The 14737-nt window shown below is 40.4% G+C and overlaps 1 protein-coding gene across 1 annotated transcript in view; it reads left to right on the plus strand.

Moving 5' to 3' along the window:
- Nucleotides 1-14737, plus strand: part of ZNF831 (zinc finger protein 831) — a 530261-nt gene that overhangs the window by 452558 nt on the left and 62966 nt on the right. Inside the window, exon 6 of the mRNA XM_086932647.1 lies at nt 2678-2826. Coding sequence (XP_086788773.1) covers nt 2678-2826 — 149 coding nt within the window. The remainder of the gene's footprint in view (nt 1-2677; nt 2827-14737) is intronic.

Raw genomic sequence — 14737 nt, forward strand, 5'->3', positions numbered from 1 at the left:
CTCCCCCATCCCACGTCACCGCCCAGCATCTACTCCTACTACCGACCGCGGCTGTGTCCTTGTCTTCTCTGTGCAGGAAGGAAAAGTTAGAGTCCTTTTCCTTCTCTGCCCACCCACCTGTCCCTATGTATAAACCTTGGCGATTTCTGCCGTTCTGGGACGCATGTTTAAAATAAGAAAGTAGGGGAACAGAATTTATGAAATTAAAGAAGTAGGGGCACGCCGTGCCCTGCCGATCCCCCCATTTCAATCAATGCACTAACCCCTTTCCTTTCTCATCATACTCAACCTTCACCAGCTGAATCATTTGCCTTCTTCCTGCTCCTCTCCCTCGACTCATCTCTCATTGCCCCCTCTCAGTACATGCCTACGAGTTGCCCTGATCCCATTAAACACTTTGCTCATCATTCTCCTGCACCATCCTGCTCCATCACCCTACTTCCTCAGAGTCCTCTTTCATCCACCACTCACGACATATTTATCGCCTTTTCTACTTTATGAGACCCATGACCCTCCTACTCCTATCGAACCAACACTTTATCATATTTCTCTGTTTTCCTTCTACTCGCTCCTTCACTATTATTTCATCCACCACTTTCCTTACCATTTATTTTGTCTTAATTTCATTTTCGTTTTCTTTCTTTCACCTTTTCTTTTCTTCCTCTCTCTTCTGTAATTGCTCTACATTCCTCATCTCTGTGCCCCTTCACCTTTCTTCTTGTCCAGATTCTACGATGTTTGATCATGTTCACTACCATTAGGCACTATATTTGTGAAATCCATGGGTATGTGTTTTTCAGGACTTCTGATGAAAAACCATGCCACGTCCACAGCTACCATTTGCTCAATAGTTTATTAAATGTAGTAGTGTGAACTATGCATTTTACTTTTCAGAATGCCTCATAACATCACAGATATTTGAAGCTCAAGTAAGTGTGTTTTTCCAGATCAGTTGCAATTGGCAGCTCAGAACTTTTATATCAATGGCAGGACATACAATGATTTACAATGCTTCCTGTCCCACTCTGGTATCAGAAATGAAAGGCTAAGTATAAGTAGCAAGATTTGAACGAGTGACACTGCAGATTAGGAGCATCTCAGTAGCAAGCGCATTAGCTCACCATATTATTTTATCAATTTAGTACCTGTTACAGAAGCACTATAATCTATTTCTAGCTACTCATACAACCAAAAGAGAGAATTTTTTGGGAGAGAATAAATGCACAGTCACTGACAGGCACTCTAAAGTGAAGTGTCTGTGACAACTTCATTCATTGTATTAGCAGACTCAGGGTATTGGGAGTAGGCAGAACAGCCGCTGCACGTGTTGCACAGTGGAAGCTAGTATTGCCACAAAAGAGCCCCCAGTGCTGTTCATTGAAACTTGGCTAAAGAGTTTTCGCTTCAGATAAATCAAAACGTGTGACACTGTCAGTGTTTTCTTGCGACCTGAAGCACTGCAGGTTAAGCATAGCATCACAGCAGGAAGAAAATGAAACAAACCTACACCCACCCACCCACCACCACTACCCATATTACTCTTCTTGGGATGGCTGAATCCTAGGAGTTTGTTTCTGCCGTATGGTGTTTCTTAAGTACTATGATGGTTTAGTGTTTCTTAAGAACTGTGATGGGAGCTTGGATCAGTCACTTTAGACGTAGAGAGAGTGTCACCATGTACCCTTGCTGTTCACACATGCTCGAAAACCATTCCGACTGACTGCATGCCTGTCCCAGACACTTTAAGTATGTGAAACTTTCAGCCCTGGTAAATCCTTAAGAAAAAGAACAACAACTGATTTTCTAATGGTAAATGGGCCGTAGGAGGGCCATGGGGCTATCTTGGATGGGCCTGGCCCACCCTCTGGAACTGGGATTGGGACTCAACCAGCCTATTTGATTAACTTTATGTAACATCAAGGATAAGATAAGGCCTCGGGTATGTGGCAAGATATTTTCCAGAATGTAACAACTATGTCAGCCAGCCAGAAGGTTACACATTCTCTACGACCGAGGATGCCCGGGAACTGTCAGCACCCTCCCATCAGAGCACCCCACCCCAGCCCACTATAAAGCACCTTTTTTCTGATCTCTGAAGCATTCCTAGATATGAGGCATGCCACCGTGATGGTTTCAGCTACCACAGACTTCCATTGTTCCCGTTATCTGTATATTCACCACTGGAATAAGCTGCTAGTTCTGTTTTTTCAGAAAAATATGTTCCAGAGGTCTGAAGAAGGGTCAGAAAGCCCACCGTGGACGCCATAAAAATACCCGAATACTGCAGTCCCATCCGTTGACTATCGTCCAATAACAGTAGAGGATTAACCTCATGGGCGAGGAATGAAACAATAATTACCCTAATTCCCTTAATAACTTCTTCCCGCTAGCAATATCTGTATGTATGACGTAGCCAAAGGGGATGGGCTTAATGAGAACTTTTTGAAGACAAATAAGCACATATCTTCCCTGGATTTTTCTCATAGCCCAGCTCCATTATATCAGGAAATGTGTTGCGTACTTGGTTACACGATCCACAAAAAGAGATGCCAAAGGTTTCATGATACGAGCAAGTCTCGGGGAAACCAGAACGGGATTTAAAAAATAAATGTTTTTAGAGCTCATTATTGTCCTGAATATTAACATCTTTAATCTCCGCAAACAATTCCTATTTCAGATAAATATACGGAAGGACCACCAGCGGAGCCAGGTCACCCGGCTTCAACGTGTGAGGCAGGGCCCGGAAGAGCCGACGCCGGCAGTCCAGCGATTACGCAACTTACGTGTCCAATCAGCATCGAAGAACCTGTCAGAGCACGTGCAGCCGTAAGTGAACATTACACATGTGCAGTAACTCCCTTGGGAAAGCCACGAGGCTGTCCCGATTTGCGCAGGTCGCTGATTCAGATACATTTTACGAATCAATCATGAACAATCCCTGTTTTTTATGTAGCCTCTGTAGAACTTATAGTTGCTAATTTAAGAATCGTTTCTTTTAGATCTAGTTGATGGAACGTGGGTTTTTGTACATGCACTGTACTGTTGAGAAACGTCTATTTGAATCTGCTTATGTCTTCAAACCAGTTTTTGCTGTCTAGTAGCTCCTTCGTCAGTTGTCGTAGTTTAAGCAGTAACATTTCCACATGGTCCAAGATTTTTTCTGAACATATATAGTCCTGTGTAGGCGGTGTTCCATATCTCTAAAACGTTCTGCATCTCAGCTGTCCCATTTTGGTGTATAAGGTTAATGGAAAGATTTTCCCAGGGACATCTACAGTGGTCAAGCTGAGAAGTCAGGTCGCGAAATCTAATCTTCTGTGACAACAAGCAACTTTTTACCCACTGCGAGGAAATATTCAATCTAACAGATGTTACTAAAAGTAAAAGTGCATCAAAATAGCAGCAGGGTAAGATACTTTGTGCATGGCCCCCGAATCTTGTTAATCATTGATGGAATTTCCATATTTCTACTAAGCATTCGCACAGCTTTCATTCACTCTTTCATACTCTGTTGAAGGACTTACCTCATGAACTTCTTTTGCGCGACTGTCATTGCGACGTCTGAAGCCAAGCTCTTCCTTGTTGGAGATGTGTTCTGGCACCGCTGGCCATGCCTGGAACAGTATTTGAAATGGACATATAGAAATGCCAATACTCGCTATCCCAGAGTACCTGTTTCCTATTGAGAAATGGTAGTACTCCTACTAAAAGTACTGAATCCCTGCTGAGAAGTGCGTGCACCTTTCCTTTCAAATGAGAAAAGTGCATATCCAGTAAGTGCCTATTTAAGGCGCTCTTTCTGGGTTAGTGAAAGTGGTTCTCTAGAGGTTGAGAGGGCCTCTGACTCAAGGTGTCCACTCTGTGGGCGCTAGAACTACATTGTAAGTTTCCCAGACAGTTTCTTTGATGTTTGTCTAGCCTACCAATGGTTCCGTCCTGGTGCTTTCTGGAGTCCAATGCTTTGCTCTATCTTGCAGTGGTTGGAGTGGTGACCTAGCGGCTCTTCTTTCTGCTCTTCTTTCTAACTAGTCTACCAGGCCGCAGATGAAGCGCCTACTATCCTGAGGTGGATTGACCTCATATTTCATTTCTTGCTCTTCACCTGGGGCTGCATCTGAAAGGCCTTGCCTTGCTGAAGCCCTGAATTCTCACCTGATGTTTCCTTGTGCTTTAAACCCTGTGTGTCCCAGTTCTTCTCTGTGAAACCTTAGGCTTACATTCCTTATCGTAAATATGCCTCATGCATCCCATGGTTACCCATGGAGTCCTGTGATATCACACCTGTCGCACAGCAGTCTGTGACTGCGCTTGAGTCGAGGAGCCCCAATGGGTCACCATACAGGCTAGCTGCTTCGAGCCCCTCTACAAAACTGCTGCAGAAGTGGATGGTTAGAGGACGTCACCACCTATAATCTCATCCACCTGACCTTTCATCGTATGGAAGGACTGATAAAGTATTAACTGGTTTTCCTTTAACTCCTTTCTTAAGTACATAATAGCGAGCTGTCTGTCTTAAGCAGGTTACCTTTTGTGACTTTGGATTGTTCTCAACAGGCTTATTTAGGCAGAACATTACACATACATGCAAGGAAGGAAATAGAGCCATTTTAGTCCTGTTTTGCAGTACTCTCAACAGCAGGCATCCCTCAGACACCACAGACAATTCAAAAGAGACGTTAGATTAACCAATGATGCACACATTCATTACCTTCTCAGCAGGTAGATCAGGCTGTGGTTCCAGGCCCCAGCAGGAAGCCTCACCACCAAAGATTTGAGGGTTATTTGGAGTGATGCATGTTATACTCCGTTTTGCCAGCAGAGCGTAGGCGTGCACTCCGCTGCCCTGGTGGACTACAGCCCATTGTATTTAGAGGTCTCCACTTGGCTGGCAGAGGAGAGTTTTCTCCCAGTGTGTGAAACTGGGGGGGTTGAGGGGGCAGGGGGGATTTTTATATTTCGGTTTGGGATCACAAGAGTTTTCCTGATGGACCCGAACAGGATAAAAAACACATCATAATGTTTGCCCTAAATAGGGTGAATGGTCCAAGATACATAAACCCATGGCCCAAAGCCTGCTGGGGCATCCGTCTAAGGTTTCTGTGGGCAGAGTCAGCGGGGCACCACTGGTGGAAACATGAAGGTTTAACCCGCGGTCTACCAAACTGTCAGTTTGGCAGACAGGGTACTGAGTCGTGGTTTGTCAAATACCATGTCCGTCAGACTGCAAATAACCCTTTGTCTTCTCTCCATTCATTTTCAGAAAATTGTTGACCACTCAACCATGAATAGTAGTTAGGCAGGCTCCCAGGTGGAGTGTCATTCGATGCTAGTACTTTAATGCCCAGAAGAGTGGACTATCACTCCAAGTGGTGCCATGCCGAAATACATAGGTAAAATAAACAAAAAAGGAGGGTACAAGACCACCTGATTGACTGCTAAAAAAAGGGCCTAAATCACTGGAGGGCCAAGGCTAACAAACCCTGTGCCAAGAGAGTGCTGACCAAAATCGAGTGATCAGCAATATCAAAAACAACAGACAGGTCCACCAAAAGCTAGCCTGCTTGAGGACTCTCATCCCCAAACATCCATAGCTCGTCCAGAGACGTTAAGAGAATGGTCTCAGTGTTGTGCAGCATGCAGTGTATTAGACAATAATTCGTTACTACAGTTTCAGTTTAGTGCATTCTGGAAAATATGTCTTGGCATGTGGGCGAAATGAGGAACAAATTAGTGCTCCTTAAAGGGACAGTATGAGTCCTTTAGCACAGCACCTACTGAGCCCAGGCCCCGACCGACACACAACACAGTTGTTACTGGTCTGATGACCTACTAGCCGTCAGGACATAGGCTCTGCTTAAGTGCCACCCTTCCTGGTCCCATTCCCCTAGCTTTAGTCCCACCATTTTGCTCCCAGTTTGTAAGCATCCACTTCCATTTGGTGAGGCACACAAGTTTAGAAGCCCTGTGGCCCAATCCCGGTTCACAGCTAGGCCAGATTCGCATTGTTACTTGTCCTCAGGGTGCATTCATGCACTGCCATGGCAGGGTCCATACGTTTTGTGGGTGCGGTATGTGATCAGTGGGGCCAGGTCACAGCAGTCAGGTGGCCTGGACCCCTGCTGCTTCTGTGTATCTACTGGGGGTGTCAATTCATCGCCCTCCTTGCCCCGTCCACGCCTGCAAAGTCGGTGGTGAGCAGGGATCATTGGAGAGTCAGTGCTGGGGCGGCATGAGCAATGCTGCCAGCCTGGACCTGCATTAGTCGTCACCGTGTTGGCACCAAACACAGCAGCCTGGGAGAGCGGCTGGCTCTGATTCTTTGGAAGTGGACCAAGTAGGTAGCCTAAAGCGGTACTCCCAGGGCTTCAGCAACTCAGGTGCGTGCAATCCAATAAAATCTGCAGATGCCATATTTCTGCAAGCCACACACAAAGCCAGCCCTAGGGAGAATGCAGTTATGGTGTTCCATTGCAAGCAGCAACAAGTTTGTGTGCGATTGTCTGACTAGCTACTTTTAAAGCACAAAAACTAACAACAGACTCTGTGTGTAACATAGTGTGACTGGTGGCATAGGAAGAACACGTATGGCCCCAAATTTCAGCAATCCGGCCCTTCACACATGTGGGTCCTGGTGTAACTTAGCCTGCCGCACTATCGATAGCTTCACCACTGACTGTAACATCACTTTCATCAAATCACAAGAAGCACACAAAACACTTTGGAATCAAAATGCCTGGTCCTGGGAAGGCCTCCAGTGGGTCACAGAGAGACAGTCACAATCCCGGAAATATATTGTTTACTGAAGACTGACACGGTTCACAGGACCACCAAGAAATTCCTAGCCCCCAATAAGAAGGGTCAGTTTCAACCACCAGCCACCACGGGCACAAATTAGGCACTGATAACACTATACAACAAGCATTGGCAAAGCCAATAGGTCTCACCCTTTGGCCGCCACTATAGACCTATTGGCTTTGCAGATGTTTGTTGAAGCTAGCCAGCTGAAGCCTAAATGTCCTGGGCTACCTCAGTCACATTGGAAAGCATCACCGCAGATTATATACAGTCCAGCTTGGGGTGATTAAGTGATTTGCCCAGATTCACAGGATATTCAGACTTTGGTTCCCCTGTTCCAAAGTCGGCAGCTCTGGCCCTCACGCTATAAGAATGTAAGTGGATGACTAAATAAGAAGAGAGGCACACTGTTGGAGACTCATTCACAGCAACAAACTACACAGATCCTCTTTGGTGACAAGCGGAAAGAGTAATTGTGCGAAAGAACGCTAACAGCTGAAGAAAGAAAAAAACACTACAGGGCTATATCCTGGTGAGTGTAAACTGATTTTAGACATTGGTGACTCCCTGCTTGACCAACTCAGTGCGATAGAGCCTTAAGCGTTTGCATCACAAATGCTACTTACAACAGCTAATTCGGAAAAACAGTACTGTCGAAGGAGATAACCATGGGGTTGATTAATAGTGCATGGTGTAGCTTAGATCTGAAATCAACCTCCGCTCCCTAGTTCCACCTTTAGTGTGATCCTTGTTCACGCTATATAAAACTTTCAAATAAATAACTCCTGAGATAGTGCTGTAGTTCTTATGCTCATTGTCACATATAGGAGAACTCTTATCCATGGGTTCTATAAGTACGCAGATCCATGTATCTCCTTGTTTGATTCAGTGGGCTATTGATGCAGGAATCCAGGTTTTCTTCCAATTCTTGAAATGGGGAAGGATACAGCTTTATGGCTGAGCTAACGACTTTGAACCTGGGTAACCAGATTTGAGTCCTGGTGTCGGCTAAACATCCTATAATTCTGGGCAAATTACTTAATCTCCCATGCCCTCAATATAATGCATCCTTGTGTAATGTCTGGCACGCATCTAATACCCTCGGGTTGAGTTTGTGCTACATAAACTGCAATAATAGTTAAATTATATTGACAGAGGGATAGTAAAACTTCACAGTTAAACATTTCTGTAAATACACATTTTAGCACACCCATGTGTGCTTGAGTTGGGAGATCAAAAGTAATACACAGAGTTTGTAGTAAATACGCCACAGGTAACTACGAAGTGTATTAATTGTCAATTTTCATCAGCACGGTGAGGAGCCACAAGTACAACCATGTACGCTCCTCTAATGGCAGTAACATCCCACCTTCCACATCCCATCCTACCTCACTACATTGTAAAATCCCCCCATACGGTCTCAAAGCATTGACATTCTTAATCTATTCCATTACTTTACCTCATAACACATCACCCCTATATCAAAAATATTGGTGATGCAATTTTTTTTTTAAAACACAAAAATATTATCATGATCAGATTCTTGAATACATGTCATATATATGTCCAATAACAATGTGTATATTCAATCCTGTTCTGACATATTCAATTGTAACACCATACATAGCTAGGGTACATGTAACAAACATAATCTCTAAGTTTAGAAGGCTTGGCAATTTTCCTCTCAGACCTTCTCCTTGTTTCTCCTTCGCTTGCTGCACACATGTCAACTTCCCTTGGTGATGGTACAGAATTGGTGTCCAACGTAACACCACAGCCTCTCTGATCACCCTCACTGCATGTGTTTCTACTGTCTGATTGATCCTCTCCAATCACCCCATCCAACATCCACTTTGGGCAGTCTCTAATATCATATTTCGCTTTCTCATGGTATGGGGTAATGCGACTGAGATGCTTCACTTTTCCGTCACTTAATAAATCACAATAGCACATCACTTTCACTCCTCATGAAGGGTAGCAGAATTGCCATTTATCGTTATACCTGGCCTTTGACCCTTACCAAATCTCCTGTATGTAGGATGACTTGCTTACATTGACGTTTGCTGTTATAAAATTCCTTCGTGTATTTCTCTGATGTGTTTAGGTTCTCTTTACCTGACTCTAGAGACCACTCACTTTTCTTAGTCTTGCACCTTCATCACCCATAGTCTGTATCCTCATTAGTTCAAACGGGCTGTGACCAGTAGTTATATCAGGGGTGTCTGTAGGACCTCAGTTTTCCGTTGTAATCCTGCCTCTGAAGCCAATTGTATACAGTTCTTCAACACCCTGTTGAAGTGCTCCAATGCACAATTACCATTTGGATGGCAGACTGATGTAGTATTGTGCTTTAGCCCAATCCTTTTCAAATATGTTTTAAACACCTCTGACATAAATTGGGTTCCATTATCCGTCAATAAAGTTTTTGGCAATCCTTCCAGCAAAACATATTTTGTCCAAATAGCTCACTAGGACATTGGAATCCACCTTAGACCATAAACTTGTCTCCGGCCACTTGTAGAAATGATCCATCTATATCACTATATACTTGACCCCCTTTCATCATATTTGAGGCCAGTCACATCCACCCCAACTTTTTCCCATGGCATATCCGGGCACTTAATGGGACACAATGGAACCTTGAAAGTAGTTAACGTTTTTTCTGATTCAGTGCATAATGTGCATTCCTTCACTTTCCTCTCAATAGCTGCATCCATAACAGGGCACCAGAAGAAGATCTTTGACAGCGCTTTTGGTTTTTGAAATTCCTAGATGTCCCATATGACAAATGTTCAGTATGCTCTCTTTAAGGACTACTGGAGGAAAAAGCCTGCAATTACGCAGGACCTCATCATTTTCAACAGATAAGTCATACTTTAGTTCCCAAAAGGTATGCAAATTACTTGCCACCACATTCTGAGTTGGTCAGCCCTCGGTTATACATCTGCGTACTTCCATTAGGAGCACATCTTTACTTGAAGCCTCCTCCGATTATTCTTTTGTAATATCACTGACAGAATATCGAGAGTCAGAAAATAGACCTAGAGAAATATTGACGCAAAAATATCGAAGTCAAGAATATCGACATCCTATCTACATTATGGTAAGCACAAAAATATCGAAAAAATAATATCGCTGTCAAAAATATCATTGTTAAAAATGTTGGATTTTTTAAAGTTAGAAACAAAATGTAAAATAAAGTAAATAATACATATAATAAAAATAAACATAGTTAAAAATATTTCAAAATATATAACTAATATATAATGTAAAAATAAATTAAACATATACAAAAAATATATATACTTACTTAATAATATTTTGTAATCATTATTTTAATAACTTATAAATTGTTTAAAAATATCTTATGAATTACAAATACATATCTACGCATAAAACAATAATATAAATAAAAATGAAATAAATATACATAACAAATTAAAAATATTACAATAATTTTAAATATTTTTTAAATTAATTATATACTACATTACCTAAAATAATACAAAATATATTAGATAGCGGAGGGAATAAAATTACTATTCCAACTCCTAGCAGTGCAACAGTAGGGAAAATGTTGGATAACGTAGGGGTTAAAATTACTATTCCCACTCCAGTGAGTGCAACTGTAGGGAAAGTGTTGGATAGCGTAGGGGTAAAAATTACTATTTCCACTCCAGTGAGTGCAACAGTAGGGAAAGTGTTGGATAGAGTAGAGATTAAAATTACTATTCCCACTCCAGTGAGTGCAACAGTTATGAAAATGTTGGGTAGCATTGGTGTAAAAAATACTATTCCCACTCCAATTAGTGCAACATTAGGGAAAGTGTTGGATAGCATAGGGGTAAAAATTACTATTCCCTCTCCAGTGAGTGCAACAGTAGGGAAAGTGTTGGATAGCGTAGAGATTAAAATTACTATTCCCACTCCAGTGAGTGCAACAGTAGGGAAAATGTTGGATAGCATTGGTGTAAAAAATACTATTCCCACTCCAATTAGTGCAACATTAGGGAATGTGTTGGATAGCATAAGGGTAAAAATTACTATTCCCACTCCAGTGAGTACAGCATTAGGGAAAGCTTTGGATAGCGTAGGGGTAAAAATTACTAACCCCACGCCTGTGAGTGCAACAGTAGGGAAAGTGTTGGGTAGCGTAGGGGTAAAAATTACTATTCCCACTCCAGTGAGTGCAACAGTGGGGAAAGTGTTGGATAGCACAGGGGTAAAAATTATTATTCCCACTCCAGTGAGTGCAACAGTAGGGAAAGTGTTGGATAGCGTTAGGTTTAAAAGTACTATTCCAACTCGAGTGAGTGTAACAGTGTGGAAAATGTAGGCTAGCATAGGGGTTAAATTAACATACTTATTAAATACATTAAAAAAAACATTAAAAAAAATAATAATTAATTAACAAATATTAATAATAAATACCAATAAAATAAATAAATATTTACTTGAATAACATTAAATTACTTCCCACCTTATTCCCCTATAACCGCGCAACCCGCTACACAAAAAAGATACCACAATTAATTAAATGATCAATTAATCAATTAATAAAAATTAAATAACAATTAATAATTGAATAAAAATAAATTAATAAACAAGATCAATTAATAAAAATTAAAATGTACTTAATTATAATAAATTACATCCCACCCTATTCCCATATAAACCCACAACCTGCTCCACATAAAAAATAACACCATTAATTTAATAATCAATTAATACAAAATAATTACTAATTAATAATTAATTAACAATAACATAATAATCAATACGAATTAATAAAAATTAAAATGTACTTAATTATAATAAATTACTTCCCACCATATTCCCCTATAAACCCAGAACCCGCTACACATACAAAATAACACAATTAATGTAATTATCCATTAATCAGTTAATAAAAAATAATTTCCAAATAATAATTAGTTAACAATAAATTAATAATCATTAAAAATGAAATAAAAATATTAATTAATTAATTATAATTAAATTACTTCTTACCCTATTCCCCTATAACCCCACAACCTGCTACACATAAAAAATAACACATTATTAATGTAATTATCAATTAATACAAATTAATTGTCAATGAATATTTAATTAACAATAAATTAGTTAACAATAACAATACATAAAAAATGATAATACATTAATTATAATTATTATTATTATAAATTAATCAATTATCACAAATTAATTACCAATTAATAATAATTAACAATAAATTACTAATCAATATAAATAAATAAAAATATTAATTAATTATAATTGAATTACTTCCCACCCTATTCCCCTACAAGCACATAACCCGCTCTGATACTAAAACGCAAAATTTACTTAAAAAATGAATTACTAATTACTGAACATTTAATACATATATTTTAAAATAATTAAAAAACATTACAAAGAATGTTAAACACATACATATAAAATACATACTAAAATACATAACACTAATATAAATATTGATATTATTAACAATGCAATTTTTGCTAACAATATTACTTACTTTGATATTACTTACTTCGATATAATAAAAACGATATTACTTACCTTAAGGTCGATATTCTGGTCACCGATATTCTTGACTTCGATATTCTGTCCCTACGATATTCAAAACTCGATATTAGTGTAGGTCGATAATAAAAAATCCATATTATGATTGCATACCTCTTTTGTAATGCCTAATGCCTTAGATTCTTTCCATAACACCAGCCACACAATACTTCTCAATCTCTTATTGTTCAGGCTTCTCAGGGAGTGGCAAACTACTTAGGAAGTCGGCAATTTTATTCTCTGCCCCTGGGACATACTTCACCTCATATTTGTAATCTGACAACTTGATGGACATCCTACCTATTCGTGGGGATGCATTAAACAACTCACTTGTGGTGAGTACCTTTGTGAGCAGCTTATGGTCGCTTCGTAATGTCACCAACATTTCCCATATGAATGGCCATAGTGCTTCAATCCACATACGTACGCAAGTGCTTCCCGCTCGATTACTGACTATTTCTCTTCTGTGCTCGTTAGGGCATGGGAAGCAACTGCGACTACACACTCCCTTCCCTGCATGTCAATTTGGGTTAGCACAGCACCAATACCTTTCTTACTTGCATCTGTGGTGACTATGCTTTTTTAAATTGTGATTGAATCCATCTAAAGCAGGTGAACATTGAACATTCTGCTTAGTTATCATGAAAGCATTTTGACATTCTTGAGACCAGTTAAACACACATTTGTTCTCAAGTAATTGTCTTATGTGATACATCTGGCTGGAGAAGTTCTTTACATATCTGGCATAGAATTCCGTCAACCCCAAGAATGCTGTAACTTCTCCCTTATTAGGCAGATCTGGTGCATTCTTGATCACTTCAATCAATCGTGACCTGGGTTATATGCCTTTCCTACTCATCTCCTGTCCCAAACACGAAAAGTTGTTTCTGCTTTTTTCACATTTTGTGTATCCCGCTGCAAGCCAATTGGTGCCTAGAAACTGCATAACTTTTTACAATTTGGAATCATGTTCATCCTTGGCCTTCCCCATAATCAAGATATCATCTTGAAAAAAAAATCACATCACTGATTCCTTTAAAAATCTTAAACATTAGTCTCTGAACCATAGCGGCTGCAGACGCCAACTCAAAAGGATTAGTTACTTACCTGTAATCCTAGTTCTCTTCCAGGGGTATACTCATCAAAGTCATAAGCACTGAATAGTCCCGCCCTCGTGCGGGACCCCGGAGCAATAGCCAATAATATGCATATATCTACATATATACATATATATACATACATATAAATACACATATAATAACTATATATATATATATAGATAATATGCATTATACATATGCAGCCTAAAATAACCATACTAGGCTCAAAAGACTGCCCCCAAATGCCTGAAACAAATCTTTACATTTGTTAAATAAAGACATATAAATTACATTATATGAAAATGCAAAGAAGAAAGCACTGCCTTTGTTGTCTTTGAAACACACCGCCTTTATTTTCAAAGGTAAAACAGGCAGGACCATAGAGGCAGCTTTAGCCTAGATAGGCTGCATTGTAACAATAGGAAAAAAACTGGCGCCGTGCCTTTAAGACCTCTGTGAGCCTCCAGGCTCCCATCATGCACCACAGGTGACAGTTAGGTCAGTTCTTTTTGGACGGCGTATAACAGTGTAAACACAGCATGGGTAATGCGTAAAATAGCCAGTTCTGGTATTCGTCCGGGGAGGAGGGTGGGTGTGCTTATGACTTTGATGAGTATACCCCTGGAAGAGAACTAGGATTACAGGTAAGTAACTAATCCTTCTCTTCCAGGGGATACTCATCAATAGTCATAAGCACTGAATAGAGTAGCAAGCCCATCCCATACCCTGCGGACGAACACCAGACTTTCTAGACAGCACACTTTTATGTGAATTACCCAAACAAATTTCTCAGTGATGCCTGACCAACTTGGGCATCAGCCTGAGCATCAGAATCAAGGCAGTAATGGCGGGCAAATGTGTGAACCGACAGCCACGTAGCTGCCTTACAAATTTCATGTACAGGAACATTTTTAAGCATTGCTATAGTAGCAGCCTTTCCTCTAGTGGAATGAGCTCTAGGTCTACCCGGGAGCTGCTTTCGTGCCAACTGATAACATAACAAAATGCATGACACAATCCATCTAGAAATGGACCTTTTAGTAGCAGGAAAACCCGTATTTAGAGGACCGTAGTTCACATATAGATGATCAGTCTTTCTGACACTCTTAGTTTTATCAAGGTAAAACTTCAAAACTCTTTTCAAATCCAAAGAGTGCAGAGCTCTTTCTGCAGAAGAGCTCGGAGTAGCAAAAAACGTAGGTAGTGTCACTGATTGATTTATGTGAAAATCCGAGATTACTTTAGGGAGAAATCTCGGATGAGTCCGAAGTACCACT

The sequence above is a fragment of the Lissotriton vulgaris genome, chromosome 7 (genome assembly GCF_964263255.1).
Source record: "Lissotriton vulgaris chromosome 7, aLisVul1.2, whole genome shotgun sequence".
In the NCBI taxonomy this organism is placed as follows: Eukaryota; Metazoa; Chordata; class Amphibia; order Caudata; family Salamandridae; genus Lissotriton; species Lissotriton vulgaris.